The sequence below is a fragment of the Artemia sp. Qi Xiang Cuo genome, chromosome 11, assembly GCF_049724085.1.
Source record: "Artemia sp. Qi Xiang Cuo chromosome 11, ASM4972408v1, whole genome shotgun sequence".
NCBI classification, from domain to species: domain Eukaryota; kingdom Metazoa; phylum Arthropoda; class Branchiopoda; order Anostraca; family Artemiidae; genus Artemia; species Artemia sp. Qi Xiang Cuo.
The window spans coordinates 32,022,819-32,042,484 of NC_142804.1; the positions used below are offsets into that span (position 1 = coordinate 32,022,819).

At 35.9% G+C, this 19,666-nt stretch overlaps 1 protein-coding gene across 1 annotated transcript in view; it reads left to right on the forward strand.

The window, feature by feature from the left end:
• The first annotated feature begins 259 nt into the window (after positions 1-259).
• LOC148946886 (G protein-coupled receptor dmsr-1-like) overlaps positions 260-19,666 on the forward strand; it is a 98,156-nt gene continuing 78,749 nt past the window's right edge. Inside the window, exons 1-2 of the mRNA XM_089097181.1 lie at positions 260-291; positions 13,200-13,862. Coding sequence (XP_088953307.1) covers positions 13,212-13,862 — 651 coding nt within the window. The 5' untranslated portion in view covers positions 260-291; positions 13,200-13,211. The remainder of the gene's footprint in view (positions 292-13,199; positions 13,863-19,666) is intronic.

Sequence of the window (19,666 nt, forward strand, 5' to 3'; positions counted from 1 at the left end):
CGCGTTTTACTCAAAATATTTTCAACACAACCTATAATTATTATTCAACCAAACGATAGATCGCTCTTTTCTGAATCAAACCATGTATTTACATTCTATACAACTAATTTTTTTAACCAGGAAAATAACAGATGCCTCATTCTGCGATCTCATGCGCGAATTTGGTTTCCACAGCAATAAAAAACCCGAGCATACTACATATCGGGTTTTAGTTGCACAAAGTAGCAAAAGTTACGATATTTATCTGATCTAGCTAAAGGCAAGGATTCCGGCAACAACATCTTGCGTGAGGTACACCATATTTTCTAGCCTAGTATTGTTGTTTCATTGTGGGGTTTTCATTGTCGGGTTTTCATTCTTGTATTACAATTGTTGAGTTTTCTTCTGAAATTAAGTTTGTTCCATTTCCCCCCTGCCCAAGGATTCAAGAACTGGGGACTGGTGTACATTCCATGTCCGAATTAATCTAGATTTAATCTCGGATTTTTACTTTTATTGCAAATTTTTGGGATGAATTCTGATTTTTAACGAGGATTTTTTTTTTAAAATTAATCCAAACCCTGTAAAAAAAGAAAAAGAGTTGTAGGCTACTTCCCTGCGGTTCCACAATGTAGGCTGGGTTATGTTATATATTCTGTTAGTTTTATTACCGTTGCTATCCCCCTACTTTTTTCCGATAGTAGGTACAACCGTGATTCATGCTGGACTACACACAGACACACTCGAGGCTGACTTGAACGACCAGACGTTTAATACGAGGCATTATCGCCCGAAAAAAATAACTTGAAAGTCACTTAGTCAATTTAGTAAATGCTACGGTTTCAGCTCGAGTTTACTGGAGCCTGGGGTTTTCTAGTTTGGAAAATTCACATAGGCCAATGAGTCAAATTTCCTAAGCCTGAATCGTCAAAGCCCTCCAAAGCCCTTCAAGCCCTCCAATATGAGGGACTGGCGACTTTTTACTGGGGTACATTACATCAGCACGTACTAAAAGCAAATAGTTAACATCTCTCTCGCTCTACCGGTGCAAGAAAAAATTTAAAGGCCAATAATTGCTTTTGAGTTCATTTGTGCTGTTCTTCTAGGCTGGGTTGACTGCGGTCAAATATGAGATTCCAGCGAAGACTAGCAACCACATGGATATTACAGAATCTTTCGACTTCTCGAGATGCTTAATATGTCAGGACCCGACTGGAAAGGTGACAGGAATGAGCATAAAATCGTCCAACCGAGCTGCTTCCAAAAGAAAAGACAAACTTTCTGAGTGCGTAATGAAAGTGATAGATTCCGCTAGTGATGAGTTATATCCTAAGTGGCATGATCCATGCAGAAAAAAGTTCACAAGCACAAACCACATTGAGTGCGATAAAAGGGTTTCCTGGCTTGCCAGTGCAGCTCCAAGCACAGAGCTGGCTCGTCCGACCACAAGAGAAAGCACAGGCGAGAACTTTGACTATAGTCTGTGTTTGATCTGCAGTAAGCTCCGTAAGATAAGAGAACAGTTGCACCGAGTAGAGACTTACAACCAGCAAGAAATGATATGCAAGCAAGCAAAGGTAGCTTGTGGTCAATATCCTTATGTTCCACTCTATATTAAAGGAGATAAAAAAGTGTCAATACATATGCCAGCAAAGGATGTCAGATACCATGACAAGTGCATGAAGAACTGTTTATGGACTGTAAGCCCAAAGAAGACGATGGGTCAATAAGGGCTATTGCAACTTTTGACTCGTTTTGCCAGATATTTGAACCGAAGTGTCGCAATGGCAAATCTATTACCTTAATGGACTTTGCGAAGAGTACAATAAGATATTGCTCGGGTCATTTATTGAGTAAATCCCATCAGGAGCTATAGGCCCAAGCAGAAACTTTTAAATCGATTTGAAGGCGAAGTTGGATTCTGGCGGCAAGAAGAAGGACAGATATTATGGGTATTTTTCGGGCGCTTACTAATGGCTTTTCATTTTCTGGAACAGATCCTGTCACTTCGGCTAAATATGGACGAGGACTGTGTACGGATCACAGTCCTCGTATGATAGTCGGATCATAAACCACGGATGCCGAAGATTCAAGTTCATGCGTTGAAGACGCTAGGCAGGTCAATGTTCAGACGGCCATGAACCAATATGGCGCTGCACTCTTACCAGAGGTAAGCTCTATAACCCTTTTGAGCAGGTCCGACGAAGAGGACATTCATCTGTCTCGTCGAGTGAAAGCAAGCAGTTGGCCAGTAACAAGGTTGAGCACTAGGTCGGGGACATCTTTAGGGGGTTCATGTTCTCACTCCTTAAACGAAGGTTTTTAAACTTGCACTACGGCAGGCACATGCGAAAAGAAATAATCGCTGCTAGAAACTGCCGGAAAAGTAAAGAAGGGGAAAATGCTTACGATGCCGACTTTTCCAAAGCTATGAAAATTGTCCCTGACTCCCTGTAAAACTTCTTTTGTATGATAGTGCTTGATCCAGTCGAGTTTGAATGCCTGCTGGAGTCAGGGAAAATAGCTGAGGGAAATTTTGGAAGACTAGATTTTCATTTCTTCGAATCTGCAGAAAAGACTTTTCTCTACCTTAGGTATCGACAATTTGGACTTTCAGCTAAACACATTAGATGGGTCTTCACTACACGTTACAAGTTTACGGTAGATCAGCATCCACAGATTCAAGTTGACGGAAAGAGACGTGTTCTGCCAGCTGCCCATGGAACAGTTACTTCTATAGGTTGCTCGTCAAGTCTCCTGCAGACTTCGGGAGAGCTGCTGATGTGACTGGTGTGTCGAGCAAAAGTTTCGGGAGGATTCCCCGGAAAATGAACCCGACAGATGGTAATTGACAACCCTCTTGGCACTCAAGCTAGTGAGCATACCTGGAAGGTTAAAATCCACAGGAAAATCCGACCTTGTGACTCTGCTTCCTTACTTTCTTTGGTTGAAAATACTTGCGAGACTCTGATGCCATTCTTGATGCGGAACTAGAACCTCTGCTGGACGCTTTGTAGGTTGCTCCTTAATAACTTCTCCTTTGCAAATGCAAGGATATATGTGAAAGCAAATTTCTGTGATGAGTTCATATACTAATTCCTAGAACTTTCTAAAAAGTCTTATATAACTAGCACAACTACTTCCATTGAAATGTTAAAGACATTTTAATGCCTTTAAAGCAATTTGATTACCCAAGGCATTAATCAGTATTTTTATTCTTTATTCTACCAGAGAATTCGTTTTTATATTACTTAACCGTCCATCTACGACAGGAGCAGTCATGATATTTTACAGGTCATCAAATAGCCAATCAAATGGTATGTTGACTTATTGGCTGAATTGGTATAGAATTTACCGTCATACACGTCTTCAAGGCTCGCTTGTACACATACGTTGGTGCTAAATTACATGAAACCAATTAGATTCAAAAATATATGAAGTCACGAAGTTTTCCAAGTCCATCAAAGTTCAGGGTTTTTGGGAGGGTAGAGGATAGAAGGAGATGTTTTTTTAAGGGGCAGAGGGTTGAATTAAAAATTGGAAGAGGATCTGATTTTATATACAGCCGTTAAATAGTTTTCAGTCGATTGACTATCTCAGAATTGTCGGTCACTGGCGTTTCGGAATTATCCGGCCAATATAGTTGTTTTGCGGCTGATAACAGCATTTGTTGCAGGGCAATCGCATTGTTCACTTAGAAAAGGTGCTAGGACTTTTAGTTTCCATTCGAATGAGTTCCATATTATTTTCAACGATGTGTGTGTCAGTACAATCAGCACAACCCTTGGGAAAAAAGAAAAAGACAAGGCACAGCCGTTATTCTACCCATTTTGAAATGGAAAGTTCCTAAATTTTCAAAACCAGGAACTTTAAACCTCCAATTAATGACTATAGACCATTTAAATAGATCGGCTGTTTCAAAATTTATATTTTTCTGTAGATTAGGCCAATTTCGGCAAAAATTGCTGCATGCTGCACAAAGCGGCAGAAACCAATACTTTACAGTGGCGTGATCTTTTTTGCTACTTGAAACAATAAACACTAGTTATTTTGATTTCCGTTTAACTAAGCGTTATTTTGATTTTTTCGGCCATTGGATCGACAAAATAATCCATGAAAAAAATTGCTAGAAAGGGAGAAACACCAGTACTACCCATGTAAAAGTTTGACGCAGTGTGGGAGACTAAAAAATTTCGTTCAAGGGTTTTAGAAAGTGGTTATTTCAATCGTTTACTTCTTATTTCAATTATATTTAATTTTCAAAGGGCTTTAGGTTTTTACTCGAAATTAAAAGTAAAAAACAGTGCAATTAAAAATTACTGTTCATTTGAATCAGAATATAACTATTATTTCCTAAATTAGCCTTAAAAAACCTTTTTCCAAACTTTTTCAAACCAAAAACAAGCAGACACAAAAGTAAAATAATAATTAAAAACTTAAGACCAACAGAAATAACTATAACTGAGAAACTGAGACCCAAGACGAAACAAAAAATTGCAACGAATTATCAAGTTTAACTTAGAATGCACAGAAATTACGACAAACAGGAGTAGAACTATCATCCCCTAAGCCTTTTAAGCCAAAATATTGGAAAATGCTGTTATCTAAGAGAATATCTAAGAATAGGAGGTCAAGAAGAATTGCTTCTGATATTGCTTTGAAAAAAATAAGAGCAATAAACAATATGTAATTATTTTATTTTGTATATATATTACAGGTCTTAATTGTTTTATTTGTAGTATTTCTGATGATGACGATCACTGTATAAATCCAGTATATTTTTGACGACCAACACATAATGAAGTGTGGAAGGAAGCTCTGGCAACTGTCAACAAAAAATCTTATTGTTAGTTTATGTTTTTTTTAAATTAATAATTTTTTTATTTCAATTTTTTTATAATTTTAATTTCTTAATAGAATTTTCCTCAAAATTGGTAGCATAGTTTTAGGTTTTTTTCTTAAAACTGGCATATTGACATTTTTGACCACAAAAACGACCTAAATAGGTGACAACTTTAAGGAAGAATTCTTATTATTCCCGGAGGGTTTGTATATTTTTTTGTTTTTGTTTTTTTTTAAGTTTTAAAACTGGCAAAATGACATATTTGGTCACAAGAAACATCTAAATAGGTGTCAACCTAAGAAAGAATACGTATTTCCCAGGTTTTGTTGTATCTTACCTATAGTGACACATATTGACATTTCTGGCCACAAGAATAAACTGAATAGGTGACAACTTTAAGGAAGAATTTGTATTTTTCCTAGGGTGGTTTAATCGAACCTATGGTAACGCCATAACATCAAGAAGAAGTTCACATTGTCTACGGTTAGAAGACAAGCGACAGTAAGAATCAATATATTTAGACCTGCTGCGTAGCCATGCCTGGGACCGGCGGTGAGGCCACCGGTCTCCCAGTGCTCTATATCTTATCTCTTTAAACGAGCAATAGTTGTATATTTATTCATATATACAATTTCTCAAAGAGGCTCCATTTTTTTTCTAAAGTGGCATCCTATGCTTTTCTTACCTAAAAAAACGATCTGTATAGGTCACGAGTTTCATAAAATTTGTTAAGACCCTAAATTTTCGGGAGAAAAATCCCGTGAGTGACGTCATATTTATGAGGATATTTCAAGAGAATAAATTACAACATCCCCCCTCCTCCTAGGAGCAATTCTATAGTTTTTAGTATCTATGCCGCATGTACAAAAGGAACATAGCTGAATATAAATATTAGTTGTAATGGGTCTATTTACAATTAAACAAAAAAAAGCTTTTCCAACTGAAAGTAAGGAGCACCATTAAAACGTAAAACGAACGGAAATTATTACCTATTTGAGGGGGTTACTCCCTCCTCAACATCTCGCTTTTCACGCTAAAATTTTTTGGCACTTTAAAAAAAGCTACTCATTGTTCTAATTAAATGGCCCTTATGTTTCAGGAGTCGTTTTTGAAGAATTGGGACGAAATTTCAAATTTTGGCGTAAAGAGCGAGGTGTTGAGGAGGGGGCAACCCTCCTAATGCTCCGGACAATTACCTTTAACAGTTCCACGCGCAAAATCGTGTCGGTAAAGAGAAAGCAAGACTTATAAAGAAATTTCATATAGGAATTCTGGTAAATTCACCCAGTATAAAATCTCCTTTGAAAACTTCAACCCAGAAAGCTTCCCTCTCCATGGCAAGTTCTCCCCATGCACCCCCCCCCCACCTCCCAGCAGGAAATTTATCGTCCCCTCCTAACCCGGAAAATATATGCATAATGCCCAAAAACAAATACTATACCTTAACAATGGGCAAATCTTTTAACTTCAAGACCTTTCCACAGGGGCTGTGAGGGGGGAGGGGTGGCCATTTTATCTCCAAAGAGATTGCTATTAGGATTTCCAACTATGCTGAACAAAACAGCTATCAAAAAGTTTTGATTGGATAATTTTGAGAAAAAACGTGACGTGGGAGGGGGCCTAGGTGCCCTCCAATTCTTTTGGTCATTTAAAAAGGACACTAGCACTTCTAATTTCCGTTAGAATGAGCTCTCTCCCAATTCTAGTCCCACTGGGTCGAAACGATCACCCCTGGAAAAAAACAAAAACAAAAAAAAAACAAATAAACACGCAACCGTGATCTTTACTCTGGTAGAAAACACAAAATTCCACATTTTTGGAGATAGGAGCTTGAAACCTCTGCTGTAAGGTTCTTTGATGTGCTGAATCTGATGGTGGAATTGTGATTAAGATTCTATGACATTTAGAGGGTGTTTCTCCCATTTTTTGAAAATCAGGCAAATTTTCTCAGGCTGGTAACCTTTTATTGGTAAAGAGCAAACTTAATGAAGCTTACATATTTAAAGACATCATAAAAATCATATTCTTTTGAAATATCTATTGGTATCAAAATTACGTAATTGAGAATTTTGGTTACTATCGAGCCTGGTCGCTCCTTACTTACAGTTCGTTATCACGAACTGTTTGAAAGGCGTTTTAAGCAGTGTAGTAATGACTAGAAGATAAATGAATGATCCACACCATCAAAATTAAAAAAAAAAACAAAAAAAAAAAAACAATTCGAGGAGCTAAGGTAAAGGGTTTTGAAAAAATGTCTGAAGTTATTGGAAACGAAAATGAAGAACAAAGAAATAGTAAGCAAAAAAGGCAAAGAGTATTGAAAAAAAATATTAAAAGTAGTGATAAAAGACAACAATCAACAAAAAAAGATACGGTCAGAATACTTATGATAATGAAAATTACAACGAGTCAAAATTGATAGTGAAGATAAAATGTGCGGTTACAAAACATACGACAACGAGGAGCAGAACGAATTAAAAATGAAAGAAAGAAGAGATAAATATTCAGTTAAAAGATATGCCACAGCGAGAACAAAGAAATATGTGGCTAGAAGGATAAGCAGCAACAAGAATTACAAGCAACAGCGAGAATCAGGACGTGTCAAAAATATTTTGGAAAATTGGCAGAAAAGGCGCTTTAAGTCTCACAATGCCTAGAGGACAAATGAATAAAATATACCATCAAATTTGACAGGACCAATCCAAGCAGCTAAGGTAAACGTATTGAAAAAACGTCTAAAGTAATACAAAACGAAAATGAAGAACAAAGAAATATACAGTTAGACTACTTGCGTCAGCAACAATTACAACGAGTCAAAAACAAAAATGAAGAACGAAAAAATATCCAACCTACAAGACATGCAACATTGAAGAGTAGAACGAATTAAATTGAAAGTGAAGAAAACTAACCTAGTCATTGATTCGTTCATACCCGTCATACAATACAAAAGTGCACAGAAACGGAGTACATAAAAATACAAAAAAAAAGGAATAGGAGAAAAAAAAAAAGACATGACAGCTATCAGAATAATTAATAAAGAACATCTATTAACCACTGAACAGCTTTTACATACATACAACTTTAAATATCACTGTATAAGAATTATCACAGGGATCAAAATCGATGCTGCAATTGTGTTTCGAAATACGTTTTGATAGAGCTATTGCTGGATATACTGAACGGAGTTTACGTTTATCTGTTTGTGAAAAAATCTTCCAAAATGGTGCTGTGTATAGAAAATATGGTAGCGCTGTTGAATTATAAAGTTTAGCTAGGATTATTCGGTTGAAATGTTTTTTATTTCGGACGACTGAAGCATAAGACCCAGCACATTTTTTGTTCAAGGTGGGAAATCACCAGAGAACAGACTTTCTTTAGGGATGGGCCAATTGATAGACCAAGATAAACAAGTTTTTCTATTGGCTTTCTTAAAGAACGTCCCAGTTGGACTGACAGTGTGGGACCCGAATTACCCCAATTAAATAAAAAAAAATCTCATATTTCTCAGAATTACATTCCAGTCCCAATTTAGAATATTCACTCTCGAGTATGCTGAAGTTTTCTTTGATACGCTGTAATGACCTGCAAAGATTAAGGACATCATCCGTATAACAGACAAGTTTCACGTTTGTTGCTGCCTCAATGCATGAGGATATGCATTTTGATTGAGCATCTTGAACTACGTTGTTAAAAAGAATAGGCGAAGTGATAGCACCTTGAAGTGTAGCTTTATAAACGGAGACAAAACTATTCAGATCATTCGGTGGCTTATTGGAGGCTATCTCATGGAGCCTGTGTTAGATTAGATGAATTGGAAACCGGCAAGCTACATAGATTTGTAATTTTAATGCGTACTTTAAGCCGCGAATACAAATTTCTCAAGGTGCGAATAATAGAGGGGTGAACACCTCTTTTTACTGTATGAAGGAGCATGGCTCCGTGCAATAATGAGTCAAATGCACACCTAGCATCGTGTGTTTCTAGAACGTGACCCTCTTGGGCCAGTTCAGCCTCTATTAGGACATCAGCTACAGCACTAAGTGAATCAGTGTATCCTATTTTATTCTGAAAACCAAACTGGTATGGTGGAACACTATATTTCTCCTTTAATTTTATCAACAAAAGGCAGCTCAAACTCTTTACAGAATGTTGTAGAGATTGTAATAGGCCTAAAGGTCAAACATTGAGTGTTGGATTTGCCTTTCTTGTGGATGGGAGTGAGAGCACCAATGCAAAAAGACGACTGTAGTGTAAAAACATAGAAAATCATTTGCATGAGCTATCCTAGGTGGGACATGAGCAAAGGGGTTCCATGGAGTACGTGAAATATCTTAATATTATCTATACCAAACGAAGCTTTCTGTTTGAGCTTAGAGACTGCCTTTTTTATGGCTTGCATTGTAACAGCATAGTGAGACTCCGGGTAAATAGATAGAAATTCATCAAGCTCAGTTTCATATTTAGACTCTAAAGTTGGATTTGGCGTGGCGAATTCGTTTGAAAAATGTGTTTTCCACTCAGATAGAGGAACATCAGAAGCTTTGGGAGTATTCAAGGATGTGGCGTTTGGGTCAGCAAGGATTTTCCAAATGGAACTGAGCTAAGTAGAAACTCTAAGCGCATACGAATCAACAATGCCTTCACGGTGACGAGCTAGCTTGATTGAATTTTTTTTTGTATAGAGTCAAATATCATTCAAAACACCCGACCTAGGACGATCATTATCTTTCCAAATAGAAAACCAAAGCTTCGCAATGGAGCATGCTTCACAGAGTTCTGCGGTTTTTGACCGACTGGGGACTTGAGTGCCGATGCCTATGTTTCAAGTTGGAACAGCTGCTTTTTCGGCATATCTTAGAGCTTGCCAAATCTCAGCACAATAAAAATCAAGAGCAATCTCTATCTCAATGTCATCAATAGGGCAAGATGTCTGAAGAAGCTGGAAAGGGATGTGAATTTTTTGCCAAATAGGATCATGAACTTGTTGATATAGGAGCAAATCAGTCTTATCCCAATCTATCTTTAAAAACCACTTAGGCTTTGTGTACCTTGGTTCATTTGTATATATGTTGAATCTAGTTTAAAAGACGCTGCTATGGGAAGATGGTTTGATAATTGGTAAATATATATTACGGTAACCACAGAAATTGGGAAATCAATCGAAGTAACCACATGGTCTAGATTTGATGTATGAGACCAAGTGCGAATATATGTGACATTTTCAGTTTTTGGCTGCACAATAAGCTCATCAGAAAAAATACCACGGAGAATAGAAGCACGAAGTGATACTGCTGATAAAGAAAATTAATATCAAATTTTGACTCGTAATTGTTGTTCTCGCAGTATTCTAATCGCATATTTCTTTATTCTATTCTTTTGTCCCCTAGGTATTATGAAACTAGTAAAAAGGCATTTTGCAAAAAGACTCAAAACACTTGGCATTTTATGCTTAGGTATGTTTCTCGTGTAATTTTGCCTGTATCATAGACACTAAGAACAATACAACCATTACTATTGAATTAAAGGAACATTAAAGAGTATCAGATTATGTGTAAAAAAAAAACAACAAAAAACAAGAAGCCCCAGGAAACATATCTAACGACCAATCTTTTAGATATTGGCCCTATGTTGGATCGACAGATAAACATGGATGCCCGTCTCCAGCATTTACGTTTTCAGCTAATATTTTATTGAAAAATGTCTTGCGCGAGGTCACAAGCTGATGAATTACGAGTAGATTTTCCTGGGAATTCAGTATTCACACTACAGGATTCCTGCAAAGGCCAGGAAATTCAAGTTTCGTTAGCCAGTTAACGGAATAGTAATCTAGTTGTGAGGTGTGATTTCTTTTTAAACAAACTATTATCTTATTTGGGTGCAGCTGATAGATTTGAAGCTACGCAAACAAAAAGACCACATTTGTCTCTTATTAAACCAAAGTATAAGAATAAAACGCCACAAGAGCATAATCAGAACACATAACATTAGACATTCAAAATATCTTTGATTGCCTAGAAAAAGTGATTAGAACTGAGTTTTATTTGGTATAATCCCCCTACCCTTGTCTCTAAACTCCCTGCTGTTTTTAATTTCGATTGGATTATATATACTTACGTATAATTGGTACATGAAAATAAATTACTTTTGTAGTTCAATTTACATTACTTTTTTCTGGCAGGCATATTTATTTTTCAATTGGTAGTGTGGCTGTGTATTTGTTAGTATTAATATTTTGAAATCAACGTCCCTCTCTAACCCTCTCTATAAACAGGGTAGTAAGCCCGTTAGAAAATACATGTGTGGTAAAAATTCGACTGAAATTATGAGGGCAAATACAGTTGCTTTGTACTGACAGTGTTTACAATGGCCCAGAATGTAATGTTGTAACCAGTTCTGCTGAGTTCACGGACATTTTTCAAGTTAAGAATGTTTTTTCCAATGTCAAAAAACTTATATAATATGAAATTATTCAGCTTACTACTTATTTTTTTTTTTTTGCGCAAATACAGGCAATTACACTTGAATTTTTCAGGAAGTGATATTTCTTTAAGGAAAAGAGACGTAAAAAAGACACAAAAAATATGGGAATTACCCGTAAAATATAAGAAATCATTAAGAAAAATTTCAAAATCTTTAAATTGTGAGGACAGGGGAGAGTTGCTTAGTCATATAGCTCCCCTTGGTGTCCTTGTGTAAGTGCTTGTACAGGAAGAAAGAAGGGGCTGAACACAACTTTGCCCTCTATTCCAAATTTCACTATTTTGTACACGAAGCTTGTTTCTGGTGTTTTTGTTTGTTTGATATTTTTTTCAAAGATTTCGTAGAGACAAAAAGTAAATATGGAGTGACTCGGGTTAATAGTAACCGAAACTATAAGCAACGGATTTTTATAATAATTAATATATGCAGAGAATTGCCTTTTATGCTGATTTTAACTAAATAAATACATTAAATTTAATAGTACCCTTCAAAACTTACGAGCATTAGGAAACTGGCCTGATTTTTGAAAAACAGAAGAGGGAACGGCCTCAAAAAGGTAAGTGGTGTTAATGAAAATCATATCATTAACTTTCAGTACATCAGAGAACCCCATCTGCAAAGGTTTCAGGCTCCTATCTTCAAACATTTGGAATTTTGTAATTGTTTTTCCTAAAATAAAGACCACGGATGTATGCTTATTATTATTTTTTTTTATTTACTTTTTTTTACCTTAGGTGATCGTTTCGATATATATTCTTTCTTGATTCCCAGGAATATTTTTGGTCTACGCCTTTATTAGAAGTTCTTTGGAGGGGGGGATAATACTGCCCCTCCTATTGGAACAATCTTTTTTATATATGATAAAATACCAGGTTCACATGTTTAGCGGCATAGGTGAAAAATGTGAGACCGGACATCATGAACCTCGCCTGGAATTTTCTTATGGGTGGGGTGTTAGTGTGTGCTACCAAGACCTTTGTTTTCAGCGTTTTAAAAGTTAATATATCTCTTTTCCTCTTTATATACAATTTTTCTATGTATTTAAACGTAAATATACAACATAATGAAACTTCATAGAGTACAGGTCGTATTTTCCAGGTCGTGAGGGATTCAGCAATGTAGAATATCAAAATTCACGCTTAATTTCCATCTATTTGAACTATACTACCCCTCTATTTCCACCCAAAATTTGGTAGTAAAAACATAAGTAAGGATTCATTCAACAAAACTACTTTTATCGAAAGTTTTGACGAAATATGCAAATTTTGTCCACAATTTCAATTATAATCCAACGTTTTACTTCTTAAGCAGAAAAACTGCAAAGGCGGGGCTCTATCAAGCAATTTACAATTATTGATGTATAAAACTTAACAGCAATAGATCGGGAGCTAATATGGTCGGTAACTCACATCTTATCTTGGTTAGACCTTGCCATGACTTGAAAAACGATCAGAAATTAAACAAACAAAAACATAATTTTTATTCAACTGGAAGTAAGGCGCAAGTATTAAAACTTAAAACGAACACAGTTTATTCCGTATAGGAAGGAGGATACCTCCTCCTCAACCCCTTGCTAAATAAACTGAAGTCTGGCTTTATGACATTTTTAAGTTTTAATTTCGCTTCCTACTTTAAAGTGAAACAAAATCTTTTTTTATTTAATGAAAACTAGAACCCCCCCCCCGGATTCGTAATTCCGCGTAAATACCTTATTTTGAACATCCCTTAACAAAAAGGTAAATATTGAAGATTTTAGTAACAGGTCCTTTTATACTTCATAAAAGTATATGAAGTAAACTTCATATACTTCAGCATGTGTAATTAACACAAAATAAACTATATGACCACGAATGATTTTTGACGATTACTAATAGATTATCTGTTTTCGATGTTTTAGGAAAACCCAAGTATGAATGTAACTAGAACCAACGCTGAAGAAGAGGAACTTTTAAATAAAAGCTTTGATGGAATATGTGGAAGCATCTTCAGAACGGTTGGAATCGCTTATCGTCCATATCATGGCTGTATTAGCTTAATAGTCAGCATCTTAGGAGTTATACTAAATTCGTTTGTTATTTTAATTCTCACAGACAAAAAACTAAGATCGCCTTTTTATAGCTTGCTTTCAGCTTTGGCTATTGCTGACGGCCTTGTGATGCTGGAGTATATTCCTTGGTCTATACATTTCTATGAGCTATTCTGGATTCGCAGCCTCGAGGACATCCACACTTTTTCTTGGGCCTGTTTCAACCTATTCCATGCGTTTTTTTCTCAAGTGTTTCACACTTATTCAATTCTGCTAACTTTAAGCTTAGCATTCTGGAGATATACTTTTCTCAAAACAATTAGAAAGAGGCAGTTTGGTAGAACTTTAAGCTATTTTGTCATAACCGGTGTATTTATTTGCTCTGTGATTCTGTGTATCCCTATGTTCGTAAATATTGCAATTGTCAAGAAGAATATCACAATAGATACTGCAAGTGAAAACAAAACTGAGTACGTCGCTTATACGGTTGATGTGTCAGAGAAAGGACAGAAGAATGATCAGTTTCTGTATAAGGTAAATTATTTATTATTCGCGTACTCTAACTTTTAGCTTAGAGTCTCTTTTAATCGATAAGTTAAAGTCGAACTTATTGTAAACAGATATGAGCAGGAGTACCACGTCCTTAAAACCTCTAAAGGCTAGAGTGTCAATTGTACCTTACATTTAGTGATTTGTATTTTGACTGGTGTGTTTTATCAGTCAAAATATCAGCACCAAAAAAAAAAAAAAATCAAAATTCTAATTAAAAGTATGACGACACTAGACCCTTAAGGTCCAAATCGGCGGTGCTGATCTCCGTTTCTTGGCCCTTCAGCCAGGAAGTGCAATGGGGGGCTGGGGGCCAGCCATCCCCCAATTAAAAGCCGACAGAAATAAGTGTCAAACCCTCTAAAAGAGGTTTTGTCATTGAAATGTTTCTTCTTTGAACTGTTTGGCCTGAGAATGGGTCAAAATGTTTTTTTTTCTGATCACATAAGACTCGCTCAGCCTTATTGTTTGACTCTTTATCAATGGGTGTTTTTTTTGTTTTTTTTTTATTATTTCACACAAAAGGACTAAAAGACTTGGAATTCATAAAATTCGGAGGTTTTATTTTGTGCCTTCAATCAGCTAGAAAATAACGATCAAATGTTATTTCGGCTAAACGGACCCCTATTGCTATTACTATTATTAACTACTCACTCCAGCACCAAGGTGCCTGAGACCAACACGGCTGCGCACCTTCATCCCAATCTATTTAAAGAATTCTCCTTTGCACCCTCTAAAGAAGTTATAATTTGCCTTAAATCCTTCCTTGCGACCTCCTCTAGCTCAATTCAAGGAAGAACTGAATTTTATTTGGCCATAGACGGTTGGCTGAAGAAGGACGATTTTTGACAATATCCATCCTTCATGCGCAGAATTTATCCTAGCCATATCAACCTTTCTCTCATTACAGTCCTAGATAACATCCATCAAACCACATTTTTCATTCTGTTTACTGCTAGAAATACGGTCAGTCAGACGGATATCCAAGAGAATCCGTAGACAATTCCTCTGAAAAACATCTAGCATATCTTCCTCCGTCTTAGTATTCTTAACATTAATTTTCAAGCATATTCTTGTCCACCGATTTCCAGAAACCTCCAAAACATCAATCGTATATTCTAAGTCTATGATAGCTTTATTTTGGCATTTGATTCCATGCTCTCCCAAAGCCTATGCCGTGTTCCTTAGAACAAAGTCTGTCAAAATGATAGTTATACATGGAGATAGAACGAAACCCGGCTTAACTCCTGCTTCAATACGAGACCTGCCACTAACTTCATTCCCGATATTAAGCACAATAATGTTATTCTTGTACATATCACTAATAACTTTAATAAATTTCTCTGGATTACCATGTATATTCGGATACAGATTCAAGTGGGTTTTATTAATACAAATAGAAATAAACAAACATAAATTATACTTCTCTATGCAAAAACACAAGACGAGTTCCTTGAACTTAACAATTTCTCTTATTCACGTGATACAGCTCTCGTTTCACTCTTCAACACAACCCCATCCCTCATCAAAACAATTCAAGATATAATAATTTTCCCCTTCTTTCCCGAGAGCACAGCCCCCTTAACCTTACAAAATAATAGCAATAACAATAAAAACGGAGACAATAATAATATTAATAAAATAATTAGATAACCAAAAATCTCTTAATTATTAATTAACTCTATTTATTGAAAGCGAATCAGAATTTAATTATTTTACAAGACCAAGGGAGCTCCTGCATCTAACTTCTTGTGAAAGCATGTTCCACATTTGGGCGCAAACCACATCCGGGGCCGAATCCCATCTTACTGCAGGTTTTCGTCTACCTAGAATGATTGATCCAGGTCTCGTTTTCTTTACATGTTGTTCTCATACCAGATCGAACTGTTTGTTGAATGCTGATGGAAGTATTCCGGAAAAAATTTGAAAACGATAACTGAGCATCATAAATGATAAAGTGATGCAAGTGAAAGAAATTTGTCCATACTTACAATTAGTTTTAGGGCACGTTCGTGGATTGAACCAAGCTTTGTCAGGTGGCATGTGACTGTTGACAAGCAAATTGACGCACAATATTATAATTGAGGTTTCAGAAGTCTATTGTAAAGTAGACGAAGAGATTTTTGAGGGAACGTATGCTCCAGTTTCCTTAAAATGACAGGCTTACTGGAAACCTTCATATCAACGGGATACACGTAATGTAGTTAGGAAAGGTTTTCGTCAAGGAATGAACCGAAGTACTTCGCATAGCCCCATTCGACTACAGCCGATAGAACTATCAGATGACAACAAATAAAAAATCAAAAACAAAAAATCACACTTCAGAGGATAGAAGTTGTAGTCTTGAAATTTAGTCCATTGTTAGTTTTGCAACTTTTTACATCTAACCACAGTCTTATTCCTCGCTGGCCTTTTCTGTGGTCGATTTAGAACTTTTTAGCTTGTACCCTAGCGCTAGCAATGATATTTTTTCTTTTACCGGATTCTGCCAGCAGGTCTGTTGACACGCTGAAACCCATGTTTTCAGCTTTCCAAATTCTTTCATAACAGTTGAGTGTTCAGTGTCTAAGAGGCTAATAAAGATTAGTTTTAAAAAACAAAGTTTTTTCCCAGGGAAGTAAAGATATAATTTGAAACTTAAAACGAACAAAAATTATTAGTTCACAGCCTCTTTAACATATACCAATAAAACTAATGCAAATAAATCGACTGGTGATATTTCCTTATGTTTGTAGGATTACAGAAAACTAGCGCTTTACTGAAAACACAAAAGCCAAGATTAACAAACAAGAATATTTATTAAGAAGTAAAAAGTAGATACTTAGTCTCACAACAACAAAATAATAACGCTTTTCATAGTCCTTCAGAAACTGTGATACCAGTAACTTTCAGTACACAATTAAAGTTATTTTACAAACTTGGGCATAAAAAAAAATAAGCTCAAAGTCATTACACAGCATAAGAAATAATGAATTAATTTGTCAGGTAGTATTTTGGTCTCACCTAGTCAGGCTTGCCACCGTCAGTAGGATTTTACTATATCTAGAAAAAAAAAAAAAAAATCTAGTAAATTTAGAGGATCTAGCAAATTTCTCGAAATCTAGTTAAAACTAGTAAAAAGTCATGATTTATTGTAAACAAAACCTTTTTTTATTTTCAATGAATTCAGGGAAAAAAACTATCGTAAATATATGACAATTTACAATTTTTCTTGTCTCTATTTTAAGAGGCAGACAAGCAGTCACCTATTTCTATAAACAGACACTTCACTTCTTGTGTCTAAACGTCGACAAAATCATCTTTTTGTGTACCAAATCTTACCAACTAAAAATGAAGCTGTAATGACACTTGGATTTGTGATGATTGGGAATCTATTGGAAAAGCCATTCAAAACAAAAACCACCCAAGGTGATTTTGTGCATCTCCTCATTCTCAAAAAGTTATCTTTTTTTCAGAATTGCATAAAATGATTCATTTTACTTGTAGAAAGAAAGTTTATCATCCTTACATCCTGGGGTAGAACTAACGTAAATAGTAATATTTGTGAGTTGGGGGTAATTGCGGGTGGGGCACTCGTAATTGAGTTAAGGTCTAAATCTATGATATAGGTTTGATACATTAATAAACATTTATTGTTGTCAGATATTAAATAATCGTCCCATTGTTTATATTTGAGTCTCTTACTAAAATGGCTGCTGACCACTGTGTTGGGTGAATGACGTGAGCTGGAGTGCTTCTTCTCTTCTGATTGAGATGACATATGGTTTCAGTCTGCATAGGGGTGGATCCAGGATTTTTTTAGGGGGGGGGGCAAAATAGGTTGATCTGAAAAAAATTTTAGGGGGGGGGCAAAACAGGGTGATCCGGTAAACATGCGTTATGAGCAAGTTTAAAGAACGTAAACTTGAGTTTGCGTTAACTAAACGGAGGAAAACTATTATCCGTCACGTTTCACAGTCTGACCTTGAAAGTCCGTGCAATTTTTGGAAAGCTTTGTCCCTTTTTAAAGACACTGCTGGAAATGAACTGTTTCCATACTTGCCAAACTTCTTTCTGACTCTCTACAGCTTGCCCCATTCATGTGCTGGAGCAGAGAGACAGTTCTCGATTTTGTCCGTCATAAAAACCAAAAATCGGAATAAGCTAAATATGAAAACAAAGCAACTTGTCCTCAGGTCGTCAAGTGGAGTCCATGACAGAGTGATCCCCAGCGATTTGACTAGGGCTACCAAGAAATGGAAATAGGTGGATCCCTTGAGTCAGAATTCGACACTATTGGATGCTTTAAATTCGGATGAGGACGAGGACGAGTAAAGCCTTTTAAGTGCGACTTTTTTAATTATGACTACCTGTTTTTCTTTTTACTATTAAATTTGTATGATTTACCATAGCTGAAGACTATTGACAAAATTGTATTTTTTAAACTAATTAGCCTATTGTATGTTATATAAGTTTTCTTTTTCTTGGCAGCCCTAGTCCAATTTGAGGTATACTTTTTAATTTACATAATTTTACAACTAAACCGGTCGCCGATTACGTCGTTTCCATTTTGAAGCGACATAGATTAAATTGGTTTTTGATTCTCTAGTATACGAACGAGAAAGAATCCAGAAAAAAATCAGTTAAAAAAAAAATCATAAATTAATTGCTTTAAAATCTGCCAGACATCTTTGTAAGCAGCTTATCCCGAATTTAAAGACCGGCCCAAATAGTGTTTTAAAACTGGCAAATTTCCTCCTAAAAATGTAAAATTTAAGGGTTTAGGTTTCAAACCTAAAAACGGAAACTGGGGGACAAATTTCAAAAGCCGTCACTTTCAAACACACCTCAGATTCTTAGCACTTCATCGCCTGAATTGCTTCGTGATGGAGTTGTAGCTGCTTGTCTTCGTTGATTGTTTTTTACTTTTTCAATATATCTGAGTTTTATGACGAGAAGAAAATTGATAAATTTAAAGCCGGGCTTCAACTGCATAATCTCCAGAATCCAATAGTCTAGACTATTGTTCGACATCTTGCATACACCACATCTGGAATAGGAACCCTATCCAGTAGTACATCCAAATAATCCAAAAACAGGATTTTTGAACTTGTATGTTTCCGGAATTTTCAATCATACTATGAAAACGAAAGAAAAGAGGAAAAGAGAAAAAAAGAAGAAAAAAGAAAAAAAAAGAAAAAAAATGTGAAAATCGTACTGATTATCCTCCTATAGTAAAAATCGATGCTTGATGATGGAAAATTTTTTTTGAGCATTTAGTAAAAACAGATACGATCTAGTAAATTTTTCCTCTCCGATTTAGTAAATTCTTCGAACTCAGGATGGCAACCCTGCACCTAGTACTATTCCAAATGAAGAACATATCGACCGAACTCTGGAAATCAAGTTATTTCTCTCTATAAAACGGAGAATTTTGAGTTGTGATACAAATTCTAAAGCGAGTCAGTAGTCCTAATACTAATAAGATTCCTTCTCTTCAAACTTGTCTACAAAATAATCATGAAATCCTCTTTTCAGATCCAAAACGACAGTCAATCATTGAACTGATCTCATTGTGCAGAAGTGATGCCAAATTAAACGAAAAAATAAATAAAAGCAACAATCTAAAAATACTTTACTTTTATACGGTTAAAAGAGTCCTTAAAAGGTTTACTTTTAACATACCAGTAGGGATGAAGCTAGTACTCCCACGAGAACACCGTGCTGCCATCTACAATTTATTCTAACGGTACCTAAAAGCATAGACAATTTTATTGACTCGTGACGGGAGTTCATATATGGGCATAGAC